The sequence below is a fragment of the Protopterus annectens genome, chromosome 11.part0 (genome assembly GCF_019279795.1).
Source record: "Protopterus annectens isolate FY-2018-M chromosome 11.part0, PAN1.0, whole genome shotgun sequence".
Taxonomy (NCBI): Eukaryota; Metazoa; Chordata; order Ceratodontiformes; family Protopteridae; genus Protopterus; species Protopterus annectens.
Genome location: NC_056745.1, coordinates 113,445,880 through 113,473,673, shown reverse-complemented (window position 1 = coordinate 113,473,673; position 27,794 = coordinate 113,445,880). Strand labels below are relative to the sequence as shown.

Sequence of the window (27,794 nt, the reverse complement as noted above, 5' to 3'; positions counted from 1 at the left end):
TCTTTCTTTTCTTGAGCCAGAATCAGGCAATCGTCCAAGTAAGGATAGATTTGAATTCCTTTTAGCCTGAAGTAAGCTATCACTGGAGCCAGAACCTTTGTGAATACTCTGGGCGCAGTAGATAAGCCAAAGGGCAATGCAGAGAACTGATAATGAGAATTTCCAGCTCGAAAACGCAGATACTTCCTGCAAGTTAGTCTTATAGGCACATGAAGGTAAGCTTCCTTGAGATCTAAAGTTACCATCCAGTGATCTTTGCCCAGCAGAGGTAAAAGCTGTTGTAACGTCAACATTTTGAACATTTAGCCCGATTTAGCGCGGAGTTGCTACTGTTGCACACTAGGGCAGCGCCGGTTAAGCAGGTTTAAACTATTCGGGCTACCTAAAGTCCACTCTTCAAATTTTCCCTTAAAACTACCTTCCTCGAACTATACTACTGATCTAATCAGCGTATCCTATAATTAAAAAGATCATCTCTACTTGACTCCAAGTAGACTATTCTCTATCTGTTAAACGTAGCACTTGCTCCTACAGTACTTATTACCTTGATACGGCACTCTTGTCATAGATAGTACCCCAAAAGGCAACCCCATTTCTCGGTCACCCACGTCCCCGAATCTTTTTAAAGTTTTTGTCTATTCCTTCTAGCATGTCGAGGGATCAGTTGCTAGTGTCCTCTCCTGCTCAGCTGGTGAACCTGGGAATATTGAGGCAATGTTACAATTGCCTCATGTACACAGACAACCCTCTCCTCCTCCCACAAAACACAAATACATGAGAGATGCAACTACACGGCCAAACTGGAGGCTGAGCTCTCAACATAGGACTGGCAAGACCAGTCAGGAGGAGAAGGTTACCACACACACTATAGACCCAGTCTCACATATTACCATTACAACCTCAAATCATACACATAAACACACAAAGACATACTGGAGGCTCTGATCAAAAATCTACCAAAACAGCAGAGGCCACCAAAGCAGACACCCAAACAACCACCACCTCAGAACACAACACCTGCAACACATAGACCTCACAGTCAGAGTGTCAAACAGTCACAGCCCTTAAGGCCAAACACAATGCCAGACACACTAGTCATTGGTGACTCCATAGTCAGACACACTGACGCCCCGCCACCAGACTGAGTAAGGAGAAGGTCACAGTAAGCTGCCTGTCGGGCGCTAGAATCCGCCACATAACGCAAGCACTCAGGTCTCTCAACAGCAGGTACAAATATGATTCAGTCATTGTCCACGCTGGTGTAAACGACCTGAGACGTACCTCCTTGGACTACATGAAAAGAGACATTGAGGAGCTCTCTGATTATGTAGCCCAGACAGGTATGACCCTGACCTTGAGCAGTATCCTACCTTCACCAAGAATGATGCCACAATACAGAGATAAGATGATCAGCTTTAACAATTGGCTTAAACACTGGTGTCATTCAAAGGGGATCCAGTGTCTGTCTGCCTGGGATGACATGCTGGCCAAGCCACGCTGCTTCGCAAGGGACGGCTTGCACCTGTCACCCTGGGATTCCGGATATTGGCAAAGGCCCTTGCCACCCCATAGTGCCTTTTTAGGCAAGGCTCAAATTCTAAACCTACCACCCTAGAACACAAAAAGGAAAAACTAAGGGTAATGCTGCTCAATGCCAGAAGTCTAAATCTCAAAATGCACGCACTCGAGGCCCTTCTCAGTATGGAGAACATCGATGTCTGTGCTGTGACAGAAACCTGGTTCAAGGCTCCTGAGAGCACCCCGCGCTATCAGGTTTTACCTCATATCATGCGTTCCGCCCCAAAATCTGGACAATACCAAGAAAGGAGGGGGTATCCATATTCATCAAGGACACCCACACCTCAAGACTGGTGGCAACGACGATGCATCGGAGACCATCCAGGTGCAATTAACCATAGGCAAGACTGCTCTGCAAATTGTAGCATGTTACAGGCCACCCTCACAAACTCAGGAACCTCACATGGCCTTCCTGAAAACACTAGAGGGGATAAATGTATCACCAAACACCATCATACTAGGTGACTTCAATTACCCTAATATAGACTGGGAACACTACTCAAGCCCAAACACCCTAGCCCAAAGTTCCTGGAATTCATAAACTCAAATGCCATGGAACAACTAGTCACCATCCCCACAAGAGGAGATAACATACTTGATCTCATCATCACGAACATGGGAGCACAATGTTCAACACCGGAGGTGTACCCCTCACTGGTGAGATCAGACCACAAACTAATCTCGCTGGAGGTCCTCATCCCACCCCACCTGAAATAAAAAAGACCACAGTAAAGAACTTCTCAAAAGCCGACTTCACACTTCTAAAGACTAGTGTGGTCTCCTTTAAGGCCCCGAGTCATGGAAAACAGTACTCAAGCCGCTGAATCACTTACAAATGCCTTCTACCAGCACCTGCAGGACTGCATGGATAAGGCAATCCCAAGCAAAACAAAGACTCTTTGTACCAAAGGCAAGCATCCAGTCTGGTGGACCCCAGCCATAAACAAACTCTACAACAAAAGGAGGAAGCTACTACAAGATAGAGCAAAATCCTTAAAAGGTAAGACACCCTTGATCACTATAAGTAAAAACTAAGAGCTCTCATAAAATCATCCAAAGCAAATTTCGAGAGAAAAATAGCTAAAGACTCAAAAGACAATCATAAGGCCTTCTTTAGCTATGTTAGAAACCTGGGAGGAAACTCCCAGATATGCTCAGAGCTAGTTCAAAATGATGTGAAGATTACTGATCCTACAGACATTGCCAACATACTGGCTGACAGGTTCAGTGCAAACTTCTCCCCTCCCCCAAAAGGAGAGATATCTATACCAAACGATTGCAGCCCCCAAACATCTCCAGCGCCCAAGTGAGAACTGCTCTCTCCAAAGCAAAAACACAGCATCCATGGGACCTGATGGTGTCCCCGGCTGTGTGCTCCATGAACTCAATGAGGAATTAAACCCACAGCTAGGACAGCTGTTTAATCAAAGTCTTACCTCTGGATACGCATCCAGGAGTGGCGCACTGCAACTGTGGTACCACTTCACAAAGGCGGTGCCTCCACCGACCCTGGAAATTACCGACCCATTAGCTTGACAAGCCTTATCTGCAAAGCCATGGAGAGGATCATAATGGACCTCATAAATAAAGACATAGGGAATTTGCAGACTTTGGATCCAACCCAGTTTGGCTTTGTCAAAGGCAGATCATGCCTTTAAACTTGGTTGACTTTTCAAACAGTCACCAAAGCCATTGATGAGGGAAAGGCAGTCCATACAGTCTACCTCGATCTGGCTAAGGCCTTCGATACAATACCCCATTCGGGTATCATTGAAAAACTCATCAGCTTAAATGTCAACCCATACATCACAAGATGGGTTGCAAACTGGCTGAGTGACAGAACCCACAGGGTCAGAGCTGCTGGCCATGTCAGACTCAAAGCCTGTCACAAGTGGTGTCCCACAGGGCTCAGTCCTGGGCCCACTCTTGTTTGGCATCTACTTTTCGAAGTACAAGCAAACACAGGAGGGTTATGGCTGACAAAGTTTGCAGATGACTGCAAACTGGGCCATAGTAGAAAACACATCTGACACAGATATCCTTCAGAAGGGTCTCACAGAAACGGATAACTGGTGCCAGAGCCACGCCTAAAGTTAAATGCCAAAAATGCATAGTCATACCTTCGGGAAAACAAGGTTACCCTAGCTACCAAATAGGTGGCAATCCACTGAGCACAGAAGAAGTTATCAGGGACCTGGGGACCCAGGTTGATAGTAGTCTGTCATTCGACACCCATGTAGCTAAAGTAGTTAGGAAGACCTTCTACATTGCCCACCTTATCATGAAGGGATTCTCATCTAGATCAAGGGAGGTCATAGTCTCCCTTTACTCATCACTCATCAGACCAATGATTGAGTACAATGCCCCATTCGAATGTATCTGACCCGACACTTGCAGCAGCTGGAGAGGCCACAAAGTTCCTCACCAAAGGATAAAGGGTCTCAAAATCTGTCCTATGCTGCCCGACTGAAAGAACTCCAGCTCTATTCAGTCGCCACTTGCTCAGAGGTGACCTTTGCCTAACATACAAGGCCATGTCAAACCCAGATTTGATGAATATGCTTCACCTCAAAAATCTAGATCCATCAGAGCCACAAGGGCGGAGACTTAAACCTTGACACGGCTATTAATAGGACGTGCTGGAGGGATAGATTCATCACCCAAAGACTCCCTATGCTGTGGAACAAAATCCCGGTACATGTGAGGCAGAGCACCTCGCTGGCCTTGTTCAAGAGAAATCTTGACCAATGGATGGGAGATCGCAGATATACCCCAGGGATTACCTCAGTGTCACTGCTCGACAGAGGCACAGAAAAATAATGGGTATAGTTCCCCATACTAAAGGGGTGGCCTAAGCCACAAAACGATGGGCTAGGCTTGTAAATGCCCTCGGGCAGATAGCCTAGTATGAACCTATGAACCTATGAGCCTATGAACTTGGGAATGTCCAGATAAGTGTTGAGGATAGATAAATCCAAAATTGGTCTCCACGTGTTCCCCTTTTTCGGTACTAGGAACAGGCGAGAATAAAATCCTAGGCCTCTTTCTGGTACAGGAACTGGCTGAATGGCCCCTATGTGGAGCAACAGAGAAATTTGCTTGTGAGCCTCTGTTCTTTGTAGAGGAGGAATGTCTGGCATGCCTTTGAAAGGAGGCAAGGTATGGAAATAAAACCTGTAACCGTGGTGAATGATATCCAGAACCCATCTGTCTTGGGTAATTAAATCCCAATTTTCTTTGAAAAGAGACAGCCTTCCTCCCAAAGGTGCTGCCAGGCAAGAATGAACTGGCAGCTGGAAAGGCAGGTCATTGGGTCTGCTTAAAGGACTGACCCCTGCCCTCACTAGAAGTCTGAGCAGGGGAACTCCCTGTCCTAGGCCTAAAGGAACCCTGCGCTCTGCCCCTACCACGTCTAGACCTACCCCTAGACTGGGAATCATAAGCAGGATAAGTCCATCCCTTAGAAGGCCAATTTCTACTAAACTTGGAGGCTGCACCTGCAAAAAATCCTTAACAGTTTGCATAGACTTAGCCTTGTCCTCCATTTTCTTTAAGACTGCTTCCACAGGTGAACCAAACAACACATCAGACTGTAAAGGAGCATCCAAAATCCTCGTTTAACATGCTCAGCTAAATTCTGATCTCTCAACCAGGCGTGCCTCGAAGAACAGAACCAGTGGCAGCCACCCTCGAGGAGGCCTGCACAGCATCAAAACCACACTGCAAGGAATGTTTACCCACCTGTTCAGACACATGAACTAAATCCTGCAACTCTTTACACTCAATACCTTCCGCCAGAGCATCCACCTTAGATTTCAGTTGTGAAAGGAGATAATTCTGATATTCTAACATGTGAAACTGACAATTCAACGCCCTCATGGCTAAAGTGGAAGAAGTATACACTTTCTTTCCCCATCTATCCAAAGCCCTTGCCTCTTTATCAGGAGGGACAGGATTTTTAACAACTGAGGCCTTTACACCTTTAGGCCCCTGAGAGACAGTTTCCGGGTCTGCCCTAGGACTCTTAAAAAGATACTTATGAGCTTCAGGCACCCTATAATACCTATCCGGTTTAACTGGGGCAGGAGGCAAAGAATCAGGATTCAGGGAAGCCTCTGCAAAAACATCGTCCACCACATTCAAAACAGGAGGTATAGCTAAAGGCCTATGCTGGGGTAAAAACAAGAATTCCCTAAGCCTCTTCCTGGAATCAGAGAAATCTTGACCTTCCCATTTAAAATGCTCCCTCATGGAATGCAGAGTCTCTGAAAATGAAATATCCTCAGGAGGGAAGCCAAGGAGTAGAATCATCCACATCAGAATCAGAATAAGGAGGATACTCCTGCAAGTCTTCAGAAGACTCAGAAGCCTCGAACACTGCTCAAAACTCTCAAACTCAGGTTCCACCCTAGGCCTCTTATCAGGAGGGGGCATAGAACCTCTTATCATAGTAATCAAATCCTCTGCCATTTTAAGCATATGTTTCTTAGGCAAAGACCCTGAAGCACTAGGAGAAACCCGCACTGAAGCTACACTTGGCCTGCCTCTCAAAGAAGTCTTGGAAACAGAAGGGAGGCTCTAACCACCTTAGGAAGAGAGGGAAGAACAGCCACCTGAGAAGCCCCCTCAGCCTGGCCTACTTCCTGAGAGGATACATCCTGTAACAGTAAAGTCTCTCCCTGAGACTCCAAAGAAACACCTGGCAGAACCTCCGGCTCCACTGAGTTTCAAAGAACCGGCGCCTGGGACTGTCGGTTCTTCCCTCTAGGCTTTGCTGCTTTGTCCTTGCGTTTTTGGCGAAGGGCCGGAGCATCCGACGGCATTTTATAATTACAACGCTTCCCAAACACTAACCTGGCACAGTCTAACCTTCTCTTAATAGTGCGTTTGTTAAATCTAGCACAAGAGCGGCATCCAACAATGTCGTGCTCAGGCCCTAAACAAGGTATACACAAAGTATGATAATTCCTATGAGGTATCTGTTTCCCACAAGAAATACAGTTATTCACTTTTTCTGACATCCGGTTAAATACTGAGGCAAGAAAAAAACAAAATAATCCCCAACGGGGTACTTAGCCAACTTTGATTCGGTCTGAAACTCTGACTTCAGAAACTTTCAGAACGCCAACCTGCACTCGCAAAATTGCTTCTGCATCGGACCATGCGGCAAAAAAGACTGAGGATATGACGTGGGTCATGCGCATTAGTACCCTGACGTTCTGACGTCAGTCTAATGCGCCCTGACCGACGTCAGCCATATACTTTGGTATTCGGGCCGACTGGACAGCGGACTACCCAATAGTTAGGACTGCAGCAATGTGGAATGAAGAACATCTGGTTTCCAGTCATTGTTCGTTAACCATGTTCCACAAGCAATAACATTAATCTTGTGGGAATATGGCAAATTTTCCAATAAAAAACTATTAATGTTCCTAGCATTAACAACCATCAGAGATGCATCAAATGTTGCTTTCTGTGAAGTATTAAATTTTTCAACCTGGCAAAAATCCTGCTTTGAGTTTGTCAATTATTGCAAAATATCTGCTACAAAAATGTTCTTCCCTGATCTTGAAAATGCATGCCATCCTGTCTGAACAGATGTGTGCCCAAAATTAGGCTCTGAACCTCTACACATTTCCATTCCTTAAAATGGGACATTTTTTTCATGTAAGTGTTTACCCAAAAAATATTTTCCTTCACTGTGGCCAGAGTCTCCTTTCTATTTGTAATTTGTAAAATTTGTGAAAAATACGTTCTAACACCCTGTCCAAGTCATGCTAAGAGGGCTAAAAGTTCCCTACTAACAGAGTCCTTGCGGATGAGATCATTTGTACCGATATGAATAAAAATAGATTCATACTTCCTTGTAAGGCATTCTACGGCTGGTCTCACATCCTCTATTTTTGCTCCTGATAAGCATGACACTATTCGATATTCATTATCTTCTCTGCAAATGCCAAGTGTCAGTTCCTTTAATAACTGAATCTCCAATTACAAGAATATCTTTTCTGCCCAGATCTGAAGAATCTTCAACTTCTAATTCAGTAATCTACACTGTCAGTTGTTACAAAGGAATGATCTTCATCACCATTAGCCTTATTAATCCCACTGTTTACATTGTGTATTACATTTGCAAGCATACAGTTCTCATGCAGCTGGCCTTTGTACAGCCACAGCTTAAGCCATGCTACCAGCGTCCGTCTTTCATACCTTTGCTCTTACAATAATGTTCTTCAATCCTTCCAAGTTCAATTTTGATTTCTTCCTTTTCACCTGTCCCTTGCCCCTTTTTTCTACCTTCTCCCTTAAAGAAATGCTGCCTTTTTCCGTAGACTGAAGGCTTTTTGATAGAAAAATTTTATTGTTCCCTGTAATCTGTGTATTACATAAAGTAGTGTCCTTTTAGTATATATTCTCTTTACATTTATCCGTTTCACTTTCTTCCTTGTTATTTGTTGTGAACTTCCTTTCTTTCATTTTTTTTTAATTTCCTTCTGAATGCTTTGAATCCTTAAATTGCTGAATACTTGTATCCAGAATTCCAAAGCTGTCTGGGGCATTGTCTTTTTTCATAGGGGTTGAGTGATCTTTACAGACAATAGACACATCCTTTCTTAAATGTGTTATATTTCCTCTTTGCCTAACATTATTTATCTCACCAGTTCAGTTACTAATATATGTAACAGTTCTGAAAGCCGTGCCAATTGCACAAGTGCAATCGTCATCAGCAAATCTAAATTTACTAATAATGGTAAGTAAATCATCAAGCTTTTGAGAAGAGGAACACAGATCACCAGTGTTATCAGGTGTTGCCTTTAACTATACATAGTATTTATGACACTGTATAGAATATTTGTGCTTCAGCAAATCATTGATGGCATACTCAATTAAGGAATTCATACTCAGCTCCAAATGAATAAAAACTAAAAGAAAACAAAAATCAGTTCAAAAAGAACAAACATAAATCTAAATACAAAATTAAGTACAGTACAGTAAAGTTGTTGCTCAGACTGTATGACTTCTGAATGTCACAAAAAGCTGGAATTCCTTTACATCACATGCGAATGCGTGCAGTAGCTTCTACCAACAATTGCTTGCAGTCAGACCTCTTTTTAACAGTAAAGATCAATAAATCACAGCCCAAGACATGATTGTTTAGATAAACTCTGGATTTTCCTCCCTGCAGTTTGTGGACGGCTAGAGTTTCCCTGTCTTTAAACCTATCCCTTTCTAACAAACATGAAAATTAAAGGCAAAACAAAATATAAATCAAAGCAAATCTTGTCTACAAAGCTATCCCTCCCTTCCTACAAGTGAAAAGCACCACTAATCGCAAATACCACTTATATCTCTCACCAATTTCCCTTAGGTCAACATTCACTCTACCAGTTACTGAAAGACCTATCCCCAAACTGATACCTGCATTTAGGAACAGTCTACCTAAACACAAAAATACTCTTCCTTTACTCAATCACTTATCTCTATATAATGCAAATGTTATGCCAATTCCTCAGATGACTCTACTCATCCCTCCCTCAAAACCCAACATTTGCATTGCATAAACTGCTACAGTCTCCCTCCAGCTTCCATCCTTTCGTGCTTCTTTCACTGAAAAGACCTGTAACTTCCCTTCCCACATTACTATACATGGTATTAAGCCAACATAAGATATGTGAACTTTAAACATTCTTGTTTAGAGGCATGATTCTTCAAAGTTGTGTTATATGAACATTCTGTATTATGCTATGTTAAGCAGCTACTGCTCTGTAAATATCACCAAATAGAATTTCCTCCTATAATCTGCCTTTGGCCTGGGTCGTGGCTGAAAAGGTTTTAACAGATCATCCACTTATCTCGTTTACAAATACTATGTTGTTAAGTACAAAATGGAAATTTCTGGTGATACTCCTGCTTTTGTGAAAGTATCTTTACAATGTTGTGAGCCAGTATAGAAAATCAGTACCATGTAATGCAGAGTAAATTAGGCTGCAACTGACATGTCTTAATTACTTTTACAATTTATACCTGAACGAAATATAAATAATGAACATTGTGGACTACTCTGTGCCATTGACACAGTAACAAAAAAAAAAAGCCACAGTATATAAGTCTGTGTCAAATTGACTTCTAGTCACCTCAGATAAAGTGACTTAAGTGGAGGCATTAAACATCTGGCAAAAATTAAGTGCAACAATCTGGTAAGGCTGCAGATAATGCACCTTGTTCATATAAATATTAGGAAATGACAGACTACAATGTCTGTGACTTCTCTTTTACTCTACAATGCTCAGACGCTATAAAAAGGTTTCAACCTCAAATGCTTTTTTTGCATCAACTCTCAATCACTGTATTATAAGAGCTTGAAACTCAGTGGCACACTCTCTCTGCTTCTTTTCTTTGGACTTCTCAGCAGCAGTGATGTGATTTTTAAAGAGGAATTACTGATATCAAAAAGTGGGCACAAACATGCAGTTGTTATAGATCCGAAGGGTAATATAGCACAAAAAAGACACAGGTGACATATCTGCTGCAAATTATCTACAGTGGTTGTTAATGTGAAAGAGGGATAAAGTATTCTGCTTGACCTGAGAACCAGAAAAACTATAGCGGTCAGAGCTGGACATATCCTTGTATTACTTACGTTATCTATGTTTTCTGTTTACACTATTACAATTACGAAACTCTGAAATCAGCACAATGTGAAGCAGGATAATTTAATGTGTTCTTTCTTCAGTATACGTTATTTGTTTTATATTTTTGTGATTTAAGTCAGTCTGACTTGCTGGTAAAGCATAACATTTTTAACTGTTTCACTAGGTACAATCCTATCATCGTCACAGTACTTTTTATTCCATACAGCAAGACAGTTAAACAATAGTATTTGATTTTAAGAAAAGGAAAAAAATATGCATACAGAGTCTAAAAACCGCTGTCAGCTCAGCAGCATTTCTTTTGGCTTCTTCATCATTAACAAGTAATCAGTTACCTCATCACGATGGTAAACGAACCCTGATTAAGATACAACTGAAAAAAATCTCTGCATAATAAAAAAAAAAAAAAAACAAAGATAACGACAATGTTGTCTTTTTAACTTAAACTCACAATATATCTTGAATACTAAATGTTTATACACCCTCTTGCACAGCACTTGGAAATTGTGTTTTTAGTAGTTATGTTTGCCAGTGTTCATTACGTATAGCAACATCAGCAGTAGGAACACCTATGCAAGAAAGATAATTTCCAGAGAAACAAAGTGAATAAGGAAACTTTCTAGTCAGTCACTCAAAAGGATGCCAGTCCCCCCCCCCCCAATGTGTTAACTGTTGATTTTGATACTTTCACGTAACACTAACAGGATAGATCCTGCACAGTACAGTCTGCGGTTGTGTTACCGCCAAGCACACTGTACATTGTGCTATTAGTCTTGATGATGGCTGCCATTCCTGCAATGAGATGGTGTGGTTGGATATATACTTTTTCATATCTGCTTCTGGTGCTCTGTGCTGTCCTCCATCTACTGTATTCTTCCTGGTGCCCCACTTCCATTTCCAGGTCAAGTCTGACAGGTGATACAGGGGCATCTTAGTATGGTGCCTTCCTAATGGTGGGGGAGCTTTTCCCCTTTAACTTCCCCTTAATCTCAGTGCTGTGCTTCCTGTGCTGTAATGCCAGTGCAGTTCATCTGCAAATGAAATCAATGAATATTCATCTGCTGTAGCTGAGCTGCTTGTGCTTCCATCTTAATTGTGTCTGCCTAAGACTAAAACCTTAGCCTCCATTATGGAACTCAGCCAAGCAAATATCTTGCTCTTCTTCATAACTGTAGGTGAACCTGCATTTAAACACCTCACTTCTCCCAACCTCCTTGTCTGGTTCTTCTAGTGGTTGGGCCTTCATTTTAAATCTGTGTCTCCTGAATCAAATATGACTGTGCCTCTGCAATATGGAGTCAGCACTGAGTTTAAAATAATGAGAATGGTACGATATAAGCAAAGAGCTCTCAGTATACAAATTGTTACTAGCACTGCTACTGCTATCAGAGAAAAGCCAGCAAAGGGAGTGCTGTGGCATTACCAGAAAGAACAGAATTGAAGTCTACAGCTTTCTGGCAGAAAAGGACAAAACTTTATTATATGTTTATTTTGCATTTGCACTGACCATTCTGGAACTGTTGTAAAGAGGCCTTTCTTCTTATGCAAAGCTGAGGTAATTCTGACCACCCCCCCCTAAACACACACAAACACACTTTATGCTTTCCACAGTAGAAGGACCTCCTTTGAGCCTCCTTTCATTATACCTCACTTTTAACTGATGTTTTATGCACTGAAGAATTAAACCATGCTCGTCCTAATGCAACAGCAGTTCTAAATCTCTACAATGGTTTAGTAGCAAGCAAAACAGCAAGAAATTATCAGTTATACATCCAGAAGTGGGTGCTACTGAAAGACTGAATCACTGATTCAAATATATACTAAAAGAGTTTGAACAGTCTGTAAGGCATCTGCACAGCCCTTGTTGAAGACTAGAGGAGAAAACTTAAGAGATGAGTCAGACTGAACCAAAACACCTGCAACATACATTGACGTAAGTGGTCCAAGACTCCAAGTATATTCAAAACTTCAATAATTTGCTTTACAGTTCACTATCCTTGGTCCTCTTGTCCTATGAGAGCCTGTTTTCTTAATACTTTTATGAAAGCAATTTACTTAGGAAAGATGAACTGAAACTCCACTTCATTTTAGCTAAACATCCCAATTTACAGTCCTCAACAATTTTTTTCAACAACTTTGTATGGTGATTTTCTTAGATTTTTCCAGGCTTCATAGCCCAAGATACAAACAGGGACATCTCCAAAAAGCAGAAGGCAAAGAAAATAGAAATAGAAATTATTGAGCTAATATGACACTTCTTTCAGGCTGTCAGTTGTTTTTACGTGACAGCCTTAACTTTTAGAGATGCAAACTAAGGTTTTCAAACACATCTTGCACTGTAAGCTGCAAGAGTTACGAATGTGAAAAGGCTGATGACGGAAACCCTATTTGCTCCTCAACTAATGGGATTCCACTTGCAGCAAAGTTGAGATAATCATCATTCAGGCAGTCGTGAAGATGCTTTGTACTCAGCTTCTTTAAAAGAGAGTAAATGGATAGCCTAACTTCCACCAAGTGGGTGTCTTCCGCCAAGTGGGCGTGAGAATCGCATTACTGCAGTGGCTCACAATGTCCAGGCCAAGCAATTGCTCTTCCTCACACTCAGTATAAAAACTGCTACCCACCAATTTCTTTGGGAGCCTAGCGCTCATCCCAAGCTGCCTCTATATATTTATGTCCCTCTCTTCCACGGGACAGTAGCAGTTTTTGTGCCTGTTCTGCCATTCTCTTCTCACAGAATGAGCCTAACAATCCTCCCTGTCAATCCTGATAAAAGCCAGAGCAACTCTTCACACTCTGATGACCTGGAATGTAGACAGCGCTTTATCCATCTATGCCACCAGTATTGTCACTTAGTGATCTAAATTAACTAGGAAGAGTATGGGATATTCACTTTATATATCTTCTGTTAACAGTGTTTGACTACTGACATAATCAGGAGAGAAAGCCCCACCTCCACTGATACAAACCAGGAATCCAACTAATGAATGACTGCCATATGTAAAGCTAGCTGCATAGATCCTCTTAAATTAAGACATTAAAGTCATGATTCAGCACAATGAAACATGAAAACAGATGAAGTTAGATTTTTACCTGTGAAACAGGACAGATTTGACAAGTGTCACAACATCTCTACTGGCATTGTACCCCGCACACACAATGGCAACATGTATAGTCTGCAAAAAGAAAGAAGAAAATCAGTAACACGGTAACCATCTTCATTACTAGCTGTTTTGAAACAAACAAAATCTGTATATATAACCCAAAGTGGAAACAAGACACTTTTTAAAGTAAAATAAAGATGGTCAGTGATGGGGGAAGGGGGTTAATAAACTTAAAAAAGGAACATGGACTCGAGAGTTGCTGTGACTGTTTTTTTTTCACCAAGAAGTTTAGCATGCATGGGAAATGCCAAAGTAAAAGTCCTGGTACTCAAATTAAGTGCTTACAAAGCTGGTAAGAACTTAAGTGCCTTTCCTTAAACGTGTCTATGGCTAGGCATCTTAAGGTCTCTGTGACTGCTTGCCTACTATTGTGTCTACATTTCTTCATTCATCAGAGCTGCTGACTTTCCTTTAAATACATGCATATTTATGTTATTAAAAACTAAAGTAAGACACATACATATTAAAGTATTACAGAAGTGTCTGTGTATACACATTATACATACTGCACACATAAAACACAGGCACTACCATAAGCCTCCTGAAAAAAAGTTAAATTAAACAAAATAAAACTGAAACACACACCACATTTTTCATTCACTATAAGGTTTGAAAAAAAAAAAAAAAAAGGAAAATATCCACTTAATTCAATACCCTAGAACTGAAAGGGTGCATATTACGATATGGGTGTACATTACAATATCGAAAGATCAGGTCATTGAACACCTGTGTGTTGACCAATACACAGAAAAATGTCAGTTCCGCGAAAGGCTACTACAGCAAAGTTTTTCCTAGGGGGAAAAAAATTGCTTGAGCATAGCCATGAATTTGCCCCTTTCCCCACTGTAGTACAATCTCGGAGTTGGTATATTTAGATAGAGGGTGGGGGGTGCAGCTTCCAACTTTGTTAGATTAATGCTATGTCGTTTCTGCCGGGCCAAAGATTTTTTCCCCTAGGAAAAAATTTGCTGTAGTGGCCATTTGTGGAAATGACAATTCACTGTATATTGGATGGCGAACAGGTGTTCACTGACCTGAGCTTTCGATGTAATATAGACCCGAACTGAAACATGTTCTTATTAAAGTAACAAAGCTGAAATAAGAACAAAACATAAAACATTCACCAGGGCTGGATCCAGCACAAGGCAACATAGGCATCTGCCTATGGCCCAGTGCTGCCGGGGGGTTGGGGGGCATTCTGGCCTTAAAAAAAAAAAAAAAACACTGCTCTATTACTTTTAATTTCAACAGAGCTCAGGAACATTTTCCCATATCAATTTTTCAGAGGCCTGGAAGCCTGTTTCCCATTTCAGTTTTCAGAGGAGAATTAGCGATACATGCAGAGTGACAAATCACATTCCTGTTCCAGTTTTTGGAACACAAGGGAATCAGCAATATTCTCCATTCAGCCAAGGATGACTGTAGTGTTAAAATGCACTTCTGCCCAGACAGACTGAAAGTTGTCCTTCTGCCTCCAGACAGACACAAAGACAGGTAAATTACTTGGATTTATAGATATTTTCTTGCTCAGAAACACTTTATAGTTTTAGTTTAATTTAGCATCTTACAGAAGTACTGTCTGGTTAAATAACTTTCTCAAAGTCACAAAGTAGGCAAATGGGGAGAAAGGATTCAAACCTTATACCATTGACTACAGGCAGCATCTCATTAAGAGCTTAGAGCCCTAATACACTGCATCAACTCTACGACTGTCCTCACCTTCTTCATTTTCTGGTTAATAACCCCAAAAATTGTCCAACAGTAATGTTAGTCATTACAGTTTCTAAGATGTGGTTCCGAAAATGTATTTAAAGTTAGAGTTGTCTGACACTTAAGACTCTGAGCTTATAACAGACTGCTGTCTGTGGTCAGAATGTCAGTATTTGAATCCTTCCACCTCATTGACATACTGTGTCTTTGGTCACTTAAGTTCTTTTAGGTCATCTCTGAAAACAGACACTTTGTATAGTGAGTTTACCTGATCAGCAATTAAATAAAAGGAAATGGTATTTTCAGTTTGGGCTTTTGTCCCCTCATTATTTTTGGCTTTGCTCAGAACTCTTGAGCAAAGATGACGAGAGGCAATTTTTGTCCACTCCTTATACAATGCATGGCTTTCTGGCAAATCGTTGGGGATTGCAGTCATTAAATAAAGACAGGGATGAGTTTCAGACCCTGAATCCTTTATAAAATATTTTCTAGTGCAAAGCTTTATAGTCTAGCAATGTTTTAAATATACAGGAGAAATATTTAAAATCTGCCTGATTTTTGGGTCTTTATGATTTGAGCTAAGACGTTGAGAGGGCTGGGGGAATGCACTGGGTGCACTGTATGGTATTGAAAGCAGTGAGTTGATATACATTTTTGGCCTACAATTTAGGAATGAATGTATTCAGTTCTTCTCAAGCACATGTTTATGGTGTACAGTCTTGCAAGTGGCTGTAATTGATGGTTGCGTGTGTAAATACTAGGATCTTGCAACCACCAGTGGTTATGGTGTAAAAGAAGGAATTTATTGTAGTAAACAGGAATACCATCATATCAGCCATGTTCTTTGTGTATGATCCTTGATTTCTTTGATTAGTTAAAAGTGTGTTTATTTTGGTTGTGGATAAATTGGACAACGTGGAGTCTGACAAGTATAATGTTAGTATTTTTTTTTAACTGAGAATACATTTTTAACTTGACCTGTAGTTTTTTGCAGGCGTGTGCAGTGCACTGTTTTGTGTCATAACAGTTTGTCTGGTACTTGCTAAACAGCAGTAAGGCTAACAGCTGCTTCTGTAGTGCAGGGTTTGATGCTCTCTGCCTACATTTGTCTAATGTCCAACTCTGACTAAATAATTTTACCAGGCAGTGCTTTTATTCTAACCCTGAAAAGGGACATTTACAACAAGTGAGCTGTCCCATGCTTTCAGCAAATGTCATTGCACATTTGTCTTTTGAATTCCTTCCTTATAGGATACTTAAATATGAGTTCCATCATGTGTCTAACAGTTTAACCAGTTGCCAGACATACATTTTAATAAATGTAAATTTCAATGGAAAATACAAGTCACAGCATGCGTCTAAATAGTCTAATCAGCTGGAAAATGCATTTTCAATAAAGTGAATTTCAAGGGAAGAGAAGTTTACTGACACTCATGCCAAGTCTGTTTTAATTGTAAGACTGTTTTGCTTAGCAAATGGCTGATAGTGTTTGCTGTAAAATTTGAAATAACAGTTTTAAATTAAATCCAAACCTCTGTGATAATGGAAACGTAAAAACAAAAACAGTATGCCCACTGATGGGTTTGAACAGTGTTTTATGGCAACTAGGAAGAGATGGCCAAAACATGGGATACTGGAATGCCTGCAAGGAACCAATCCATTAACCTGCCTAGGGTCCCATTTGACCATGATCCAGCTCAGACACTGACCACATTTATCATTCACTGCAATGAAAAATCTTTGCATGCTGCCTTGTGTTGGATCTGGTTTGGTCAGTATTTTATGTTTTATTCTTATTCCAAGTACAGTTGAGTATGTAAACTTACCATAACAGTAGATGCTCTAATGGATTACCGTTAAAGTAGCCTAAGCTATGTGTGCTTACTCCTCCTTACTGGCCAGCTTCACAAAGCTTTGGGTGCCTCCCATGTGTTCCATCAGTTATGAGCACATGGGGCACTCCATATAAAACTCAGGTGCAGCGCCTAAAGCTTCACATCATTTATTTTGCCTAGGAAGAGACAAGAATCCCAGGTATATGTGGAAGGAAACAAAAGAGAACAACATGGGATAGGAAACAAGAGAATAACATCATAATGTTAATTAACTACACCCTGGAAACCCAGTGTAGAAACACTGGGAGAAGAGAGCTGGAGGAAAGGACAGCTATTGCTACAGTGAACCAACAAAACACCTGTTATGGTAAGTTATTTATACAACTATACTATTTTTATGAATACACCACCATTGCAGTAGCCTAAGCTACTTGAACAGATATCCCATAACTTACACAGGAGCAGGTAAAAAAGGAGTAGACCAATACCCAAGACTGCAGGAGCCCTTGGAGTATGGCCCTAGCACAACCTGTTCTGGATCTAAAAATGAATCCAGATTGTAATGCTCTGGAAAATTATGCCCAGAGTCCAACACCTTCCAGAAAAACCAAAGAAGCTGACACACTTACTGAATGAGATCTAAGTCCCATCTGAAAGTGCTCCTCTCTTTTTGTGGTAAGCATTACAAAAAGTAATAGCATAAGACAAAACTGCAAGTATTCAACTTTGACAATAGTTATTTTCTCTTACCTCAAAGGAGGCAAACAGTCGGTTAGCTTTCTTAAAAGGTTGAATTTTGTCTAGGTAGTGAGCTGCCTGTGCACATATAGAGTGAATAATCCTCCTTCCTTTGTTCTTTGGTTCAGGAAAGACAACCAGGGGATGAACAGCTTGGCTTAAACTCTTAGATGACTTTAGACATAACAATAGAATTTGTTCTTAAAAAACCTGTCTTTGTGAAAATGACTTACTAATGCTTATAATTCAGATGCTTGCCTTAAAGATTGTGACGTCAGAGCAATAAGTACATTGTCCTTAATGTTAAAAAAATAGTTTAAGTAATTTTACCTTAACATTAGATATTTGAATGATCATTGCTGCAGTAGCCTTAGCTATATGGGTTACATTAAGGCAGCTACCAACGATTCAGGGCATATTCCACGTGCCCAAACTGTCAGGCAGCTTCAGCAGATCTGATAAAAAGACAAGTTTGGGCACCAAAACCTTCAGTGTTTTCCTGCCAACAGAGAGATGGAGGTTGAGCCCTGAAAGGGCAATGCTAGTAAGAACAAAAAAATAAAAATACACACAGTCTGGTTTCTCAAGCAAGTTCTGAGTGTCTGTGGGGACTGACTGCTTTACAACATGGAGGGAGATGGGAAGACCTGGCTTTAGGGATATCTTGTTTCCAACAGGTGATTTCTCTTTTGAGAAACTCCAGCACTGGGATTTCAAAAGACAAAGTTGAAGAGTTGGTGCTGGGATTAAAGAAATGTCAGCTATCTCTGTAATTAATCAAGTGGCATCTTGCCAGGGGTATCATGAGAATCACAGAAAGTCATGAGACTCAAAATCCTGAGGTATTCCCTCAAAGGGCCCAAAGTCTAAGTGGAAAATGCTAAAAATAGATCTAGATGTAGATTTATTTTCCCCCGTGGAAGAAAATCTCTTTGAACTGTGGTCTAGTCAGCATCCAGAACCATAATCCCATGAAGAATCGAGGAAGACTTTTGTTCTCTTGCAATCCAAGCTTGCATAAGAGATCTCTCACCTGAGAGAGAGAGAGAGAGACGGAGAGAGATTCTTGACACTAAAAATAATCTGCAAAGATAAGTAAGTAATTTAAATATGGAAAAATGTGGATACCCTTGTAGCCTACAATGAGTTATAATTGGAGCTAGACACATTGAGAACACTCTTGGTACAGTGGACAGACCAAAGGGTAAGGCAGAGAAAGGAAAGTTGTGTAAATTCTTAACATACCCATAGATGTCCTTCTCTTCACTGCTGCAGTATTCTTCACTTGAGGGATATCCTCTGCCAGAAGGTGACCCAATGTCAGCCAGTATACAAAGTCTTTACTACTGTTGGGTACATGGTACATCGCACTTAGGCTGCGGTTGGACGTAGGCCATAAAAGGAACATATGGGTGTACCATCCTCAGAACTAAATGTGCCAGGAGGAATGCCAGACTAACAATCTGAGTGGTCAGAACATGCAGGAAAAGCAAGAGGCCAGTGGAAAAGGCAGGAGGGATAGAACACTATAGCAGTGGGAAAGGCAGGAGGGATAGAATACTGCAGCAGTGAAGAGAAGGACATCTATGGGTATGGTAAGATTTTACACAACTTTCCTATATCCTCCTATTCATTTGCTGCAGTGTTGTTCACTTGAGGGAGAGTGCAAAAGCTCAAGGAAGTGTGAAGGAAGAAGCAGAGCAGCTCTCAATGAAGCCACATAAAATGGCTTTAGCAAAACCAGTTCTGGATTTGAAAACAGCATCCAGCTTGTGATGTTTGGTATGAATAGTAGAACAAGTGGCTACTTCAAGGATGGCACTGTTATCTAATCCTTTGAGGCATGCCTTGGATGAAGCCATACCTCTGGTGGAATATGGTTTCACATGTGAGGGAAGGTTCTTCCCATGGAGAGCGTAGCAAAAAGAAATAGTCTGCTTGGAAGTAGGTAGACCAAGAGCCTTGGGATGAAAATGAATGAAAAGTTTATCAGATTTCCTGATAGTTTTAGTCTTGACCAGGTAAAATTTCAGTTGTCTATGAACATCTAAGGGATGCAGATCTTCTCACTGTGGTTTTGTGGAGAAGCAAATAAGGTAGCCAGTTGAATGGTTTGGTTAAGAGACAGCTCATTAACCACTTTGGGCATAAAGGAGGGGTGAGTTCTCAAGGATACCCTGTCCTTATGGAAGGCCAAGAAGTGGGGAACAGCCATGAGGGCTTGAAGCTCCAACACCCTTCTAGCTGAAGTCAGGGCCACTACCAATACTATTTTCCTAGAGCAATGCTTAAGAGAGGCTGGAGAAGTGGGCTCAAAAGGGAGAAGTGTCAATTTCTCTAGAACAAAATTAAGGTCCCAAAAAGGAGAGAGGAGGCCTAATGTGGAGGAGACCTTTAAGAAATGGTTTCACCTCAAACCTAGATGCTAGATAAAGGCAGACAAGCAGAAATAGCTGACATGTCAGCTTTAACTGACAAATAAGCCAGGCCAGCAGAGAGCAATGCACACAATTAGGACAGAACCACCAGGATTCCAGCTGTCAGTGGGTCTTAGATCTTAGAAAGACACCATAGTGAATATCTTTGCCATTTGGAAATGTACAATTTCCTAGTATTGGGTTTTCTGGCCTCCTGCAAAACCCTGAGCACATCCTCAGAGAATAGGTGTCTAAAAAGAATTAGAATCCTATCACCCACAGTGTCAGTTGCAGTGTTGACAGGTGTGGATAAATCACAGATCCTTTATTCTGTGTGAGAAGGTCCACTCTGTGGGGTAACATGTTGTAATGGCTGTTGGCTAGATACAGGAGAAAGGGGAACTAATGCTGTCTTGGCCAAAAGGGAGTCACCAGCAAGATTTTTGGTTGGTCCTGTCAGATTTTGAGCAGGGCTTTCGAGATCAGGAGGGGAGGGAATGCATACAGAAACATCCCCTTCCATGAGAAGGAAAGGGCGTCCACTTTCCAAACCAGAGGAATTGGGACTCTGGCACAAAACTTTGGAAGTTGTCTATTCAGTGGGGAGGTAAATAAATGTGTGTGTGAAGTAGCCCATTGGTGGACTATGTCCAGGAATACATCCCTGTGAAGCATCCATTCGTGAGACTGGGTCCAGGACCTGCTCAGTGATGCTGCCATAAGATTCCTGTTGGAGGGGATGCACACTATCTGAATTGTCATGTTGTATTGGGGGGCAGGAATTCCCGTACCAGAAGAGGTAGGATTTGGTTCCCCCTTGCTTGTTTACATATCACAGTACAGTCATGCTGTCAGTGAACAGTTTGAGAGGGCTTGGGCAAAGGAGGGAGTGAAATGATGGTAAGGCTAGCAGCAATGCTTGCATTTCCCTTATGTTGCTGTGTTCCTTTTCCTGTGAGGGGGAACACCTTCTCTGAACTGTAAATTTCTACAGGGCCACACCCCAGCCCATGTCTGATGCATCTGTGTAGAGTTCTTGGACTGGGGAGAGAGGATGTAGAGGTAGTCCTGGGTTTAGGTTGACCTGCTGGATCCACCAGAGTAGTTCCCTCTTCACATGGGATGAAGGGAATGTGGTATTCTGGTGAATGGGAGTGTTGGGTCCACAAAGATATGAGGTACCACTGGAATTTCCTCATGTGGAGTCTTGCCAGGGGTACCATGGAAATGGTTTCAGGCCATAAAACCCTGAGGAACTCCCTGGCCGTGATGTGGTTTAAAAGAAGGAGAGAGTGAAAGGAGGACTGCAGGTCCTGTACCTTTTGGGGTGGCAGAGACACTTTCATTACATCTGTCTGGATTCGACAACCTAAGAAAATGTGGTCTTGAGATGGGGTGAGGACTGATTTTTTGAAGTTGATTATGAATCCCAGTTTTCCCAGGAGAGAAATGGTACTTTGTAGGTTCCTTACAAAAATGAGTGGGGTTGGAGCCTGTAAGAGCAGGTCATCCAGGTATGGGAAAGTCTGGAAACCCAGAAGCCTCCAGTGAGCAATCACCGGAGCCAGACATCTTGTGAAAACTCTTAGGGCTGTAGGGAGACCAAAGGGCAATACAGAGAACTGAAAATGCCAAGAACCCACAGAAAAATGTACATATTTTCTGTACCTATGGTGAATTGGTATGCGGAGGTAAGCATCTTTTATGTCAAGAGTGGTCATGAATCCCTGTGGGAGTAGCAGAGGGAAAAGGGTTTAGAGAATTAACATTCTGAAGGAGGGAACCTTTAAGAATGTGTTGAAGTAGAAGTCCAGGATTGGTCTCCAGGGACCATCCTTTCTGGGCACTACGAACACTCGAGTAAAATCCTTTCCCAAGGAGCTTTTTGAATAGAGTCATGTTGCCACAACTCCAAGAGGAGCTCTGGAAAGAGGTGCAGTTGTTGGGGGGGGGGGGGATTGCCAAACCATAAAGTATCCTTTTTTGATTATGTAGAGGATCTAATTGTCTTGGGTAATACATTCCCTGGTCCTGAGAGCATTTGAGAGGTGGAGGAAGAGATGGGATGTTTGCAGGATAGTCACAGACTGCCGGCTCTGTCAGGAAAGGGCTGTTTTTGTTGGGATGAACAGCCCTAGTCCTCTGTGGTCTCTTACCTCCTCTGGAAGCTTTACTGGGATGGTGCTGAGAGTGGCTATGAACAAAGACAGGCTTGGAAGGGAAGTTCCTATGGAACCTAGGCACATGAGCGACTAGAAAATGTTTCAACTCCTTAAGTTCTTTAGACTTTTCCTGCAGGGATTTAAAAAGTGAAGTTGCAGCTGGACCAAACAAGGCTGTATTGTCCAGGGGGGCATCCATTAATTTGGATTTGAAGTCATCCTGAAGGCTAAGCCAGGAGAATCTTCTGGAGACTGTCCTGGTTGCAGCTGTCCCTAGCACAAGCCTCACCAGCATCACAGACGCATTTGATGGAGTGGCTTGCCACTTGGGAAGAAGCTCCTATGAGAGACACGGCACCATGTTTTTACCCTCAGTCTGGAAGGTCTGATGAAGATGATGCTTGGGACAGCAGTTCTAGAGAGTATTTTGTCATATGTGTCTGATAGTTGATGGCCCTGAAAGCAAAGTCGCTGAAGTGTAGGCCTTTTTCCAAAGTCTTTCAAGGGTTCTATGCTCTTTGTCTGAAAGAAGCAGGGAGGTGAAAGGGAGCATTCTTGAAGGTTTATCACTTGCAACAGAAATGACTGATGGGTCTTCAGCAGGGAACCTAAAGAGGAATTTACAAATCCTCAGGAACTTTGTAGAAGTGATCTGGCCTCTTGGGGGCTACGGCCTGAGAATCTGTTGTTTAGGAGGCATTATTAAAGGCATCTAAAAAGGCTGGATGCAATGGTAGCACTGCAGAAGAGCTGAGAAGGTCAACTTGCAGGAGTTGGTAGTACATTTTATGGATGTCTGAAATTTCTGAAGTATCCCACTTAAAGTATTCTCCCATTTTCAGAATGGTTTCCCCAAAGGAAATTTCTTCCATAGAGGATTCTGCATCCCCTGACTCCTCTTTAGGACAGACATATTCCTGAGGAGAGGGAATTTGTGTGGAATAGTCAGATTCTTCTTCATCTGAAGAGAATTCATCAGATGAGTCACGGTCACTAATCCTTTTCTGAGAAGGATGAGAGGCTGGAGTAGGAGCAGGCTGAGAAGGCGGCTGCTTGAGTGCCATGAAGGCCTGAAATAGGCTTTGAGAGAAGGCCTGACAATCTGTAGGGGCCTCTTTAGGAGTGGATACATGCTTTGTCCTTTGTATTTTACCTTTGGATCTGTGATTAGTTAAAATGTGGCCAGTAATACACTACTGCATTATTCCAGTATACATCCTAGTTATGTTAAATATAACATTGTAAAAGGACAATTAGTAAGGTTAAAAAGATTGACAACAGATTTAACAATTTTAGATAGTTATGTGGGTGAGCTAAATGAGAGATTTAAAAAAGAGGTTATCCCATGGCCTTTACCATAGATATATCACAAAGTGAAACTGTTCAGCATAGTCATATTGTTAGCAATCAGAGCCCACAGGATTGGTCTATTTCTATGCCCTTCTTTTTACAGTGGATAGTGGTGGGATTAAAAGTATTATTAGGAACAACTGGAGAATTTAGAGTTGAACAGTTATTTAAGGTCATTTTTAGGACCATCCCCATTGTTTATCAATAACAGAGGAAGGATTTTTAAAGAATTGTTAGAGAGGGATTATAGTGACAGTAGAGGGGGGATAAGGGGTACTTTCAAATGTTGCAACTGTAATTTTTGTAGGCATGTAGGAGAGGGACCATTTTTTGAAGTTAGTATAAGTGACAAAGTATGGCATGTACTGGGAATGTTTACTTGTGCATCCATTTATGTGGTGTATTTAGCTAAATGTTCATCCTGTTCTGTGTTTCATACAGGAAAAAACTAATAGGCAATTGAAAAAGAGGATGCATGAACCGTTACACACCATAAAAATGGGAAATATGGACAATGCTTTGGCAAAACATGCTTCAATATGTAAAAATTATAAGAAGTATTATTTTAGAGTAATTGCTTTTGTATGAAGTGATTTTAATGAGGACAGGAAGGGTGAGTTGAATTTTAAAGAATTTAAATGGCAGATCTTGTTTAATGCCTACAACACCCCTGGGTTGAACAACAATGTGAATTACAAAGTAGTATTAAATAGGAGATTTCACCAAGATAAATGCAAATGAACAAATATTTTTATTTTGTATATGGATGTTTTACATGAATTGTTTTGGTATGTTTTACATGTGTATGTAACTTAATTTTTTTGTTTTTCACAATGTTGATTATCAAAACTTGAATATTTTGTATTGGATAATTGTATGGGCATTTCACTATATATTGGTATTGTTTTTCTGTAACAATTGTTCTGATAAAGACCTTTGTTTTTGGTCGAAAGCGCTTAACTGCATGAGTTTGTGTTGATAAAATATTTGAACGTCCATGTGCTATGCCTTTTGTCCAACACAATGGATTTACTTCTTTGACCCTTAAATAAAACCCCTTCCCCCCTGGGAAAAGGGGGAGGACTGGTTATTATCACTCTCTGGGACAGCGTGCGATGAAGGACATGAAAAAATAAGAGAGTCTGGTCTGGAGGATGAGGAATTACCCCCTGGAAAGGAGGGATTTCCTCCCACTGTCACCTGTAACCTTAATGATCAATCTTCATAACCCATTTGTCTTTAACCGTTGCCAAAGAGAAAAGTGGAGATTCAGACTTTCTGGAAGAAAAAAAATGTTGCGGAAGAGGGAGGGGCAGTCTCTCTTAAAAACTCATTCTGACTTACTGGGCTGTAATTGGTTTAGAACATGTCCAGAAATCTTCTTGGAATCCCCTTGCCATTTTTAAATGTCTGTTTAACCTGCATTTTGTTGAGACTGCTTATTTTGATTCTTACCAAAACTGGTTGAGGAGTTGGACGGAATCCTTTGGAAAATTTTAAAAAGGAAGGATGAAAAATCTTTGGTATTCCCTGTATATGCTTTATGCATTTCATCACACTTTCTGATAACCTCTGAAGCAGAGAGGCCAAAAAATCGGTCTCCAGACGAGAATTTACCATCTCATTTCTAGCATCATATGGGAGGTTCTAAAAAATGCAGTCATGCAAACCTCCTCAGAAAACAGCACCAATGGCCATAGCCTTTGAAGATGTATACAGTGGGTAGTGACTTGAACTAAAGAAAACATTAAATTATTTAATACAGATTTTTCTTTACAAGAAGAAACTGCAGACAGAATATTCCTCATACTTTCACAATTAGTCAAGACAAACCGTAACATATACGCCTGACAATTAAAAATTTTGAAAATCAAAGTTGCAGAAGCACGCTTATCAGAAAGAAAAGGACTAGAATTTAATAAATGTTTAGCAGCAGAAGGATTTACTAAAGATACATATGCTCAGTCAGGTTTTGGAAGAGTGTACACAGTAAAAAGTAAAAAAAAAATTGAGTAACTTTCTACATCCTATCTATCCATTAGGAAGAGCTGCCTGACTGTTAGGAAAATTGAAGACAGCAACACACATCCTCCAAGGTAGACAAAACTGGAGGAAGAGGTGCAGGTCCTGGAAATTCCTTCTGTGATATGTCATAGCAATTTCTGAAGGACAGAGAAACCTCAGCGTTCTCCCACTGAAAAGAGTGGCACATTCTAAAATAGTCTCAGAGAATGGGAAACCCCATACAGAGAATCATAAACTGAGCTCTACTCTTCAGTCTGAATCAGATGTCTGAGGAGAAAACCCTGTATCTGTTCTTTCATCCCCTATCCAGATTCAGAACCTTGAATCACTTCAGGACTTGTACTAGAATCTACCTTACAAGAAGGATCAATAAGCAATAATTAAACCCACAGCCACACCCAATACATTACTCCTGTCTAAGGACATTTGAGAAGAAGACACCTGCTTAGTTTTCTGCTTCTTTTTGACAAGAAAAATAGGATAAACAGTGTTATTAGTGGCGGCAGCTTCCCTACAGCTGAAGAGGATATGGCTAACCCCCAGTACACAGCGGCTGTAGTTGCTATACCGGGTAAAATATGAGCAGTCTGAGATGCAATTAACCTATGGCTGAACCAAATTGCTAGCCTGCTGTGGTGGCAAAGGATATTTGCTTAACTTTTTCTTTTTCTGTCTGAAAGAAGGATTGATCCTGGGACTGAGAGTTTGCTCCATTCATGCCAAAAATGTGACTTTTCCAGGGGAAAAAGCAACAAATGTCTTTAAAAAGTCACTTTTTTCCCCAAACACAGGAAAAAGCACACACTATGTCAGCACCACAAAAACATTTCTTCACAGAAAAAATGTTTTTCCATTACTTTAAACAGCTTTTAAACTGACCAAAAGAAGTGCACTTCTTTTTAAAAGTACAGTACAATCTCATGACAGTCCATTAAAACACAAACTCCTAGCCTTAAAATAACTTTCCTGAAGAGGAAAATATAAATAAGCAAAATTATTACAGAGAAGGAACTTATCTGACCAACCAATGAACAGCACAATCCAACCACTGATGCTCAAAAGCCACAGGAATACACTCTTCGTTAGCAGTAAAGTTCTGAAGGGCTTGGCACCCAAATGCCCAAATGTCTTAGTCAGCTCTATTGAAGTTGTCAAGACAGTTTGGGCACATGGAAGGTACCCTGAAGGTTTAAGAAGATGGAAGCCTATTATATCCTTGGGATATTACCCATATAGCCAAGAGAACTGCAGCAGTGATCAGTGTGAAAGTCCACATAAAAAACAAGAAATGAAGGAAGTTGTCATGAAGTGTATGCAAGTACCAAACAAAATACATTTCTACCCCTGAATTACACTTCCCAACGCTTTAGCACCTTCACACAAAATGAGAAGTTGCACCCAATCCTCTTCCTCCTCTTGGAAACTGGAGCGTGGAGGAGGGAATTGTCTCCTGTTGGGAGGAGTAAAAATTCCTCAGATGGAAGACTGACATGGCTAGGGGATAATGGCCTGCCAATACACCATTTAATTCTCTGGAAGTGTTTTAAAAGCAAACATAGTAGAGATGGAATGGCTATATGGCCAATGTCTGGTTCCTGGTTGTTGGGTCTCCTCTACTGGACTGTGATGATCCCACTCATCTGGAGGAAGAATTATATCAAAAAGGAATTTTCTTGTACCTCAAAAATTAAAATGGTCAGCATGTCTGCAGATATGCATAATTCAAGGGAAGCAGCTACCATATCTGATTTGGTTGATGGACATCTACCATGGTCACCTCTTAGCTGGCATCCTAGACATTTTAAACTCCTCAATGGATGCCTAAAGCAGCAGCTCAAGACATGGTCGCACTACCTCCGGAGGGTGGGGAAAGTTTCACCCTTCTGAGCAAAAACTGGCCACATGAGTGGGTCACACAGAAAAATACCTCAGTTCTAATGTCCTCAGGACTCAGTGTAATTGGGAGCATCATAAAGATCTCATGATCCCTGGCTGCAAGTTACAAAATGACCAGCTTTTGTTACCCATTCCAGCTTTGTCTCCCTCCCTCCATCTCTGGGTGACTACTAGGTTTTACCAAGGGATGGCTGCACTTCGATTTGGGCACATAACTACACCAGGATCTCAAGCTTGCTCTGGTTTAGGTAGGCCTTCATAATATTAA

General features: G+C 41.2%; 1 protein-coding gene across 5 annotated transcripts in view; it reads right to left on the bottom strand.

Annotated features, from left to right (window-relative positions):
- The window catches only part of LARGE1 (LARGE xylosyl- and glucuronyltransferase 1), a 2,030,740-nt gene that overhangs the window by 770,287 nt on the left and 1,232,659 nt on the right, over positions 1-27,794 (bottom strand). For all 5 annotated transcript variants that reach the window (XM_044087485.1, XM_044087484.1, XM_044087487.1 and 2 more), the window contains one exon: positions 13,323-13,405. In XM_044087485.1, the coding sequence (XP_043943420.1) occupies positions 13,323-13,405 (83 nt within the window). The remainder of the gene's footprint in view (positions 1-13,322; positions 13,406-27,794) is intronic.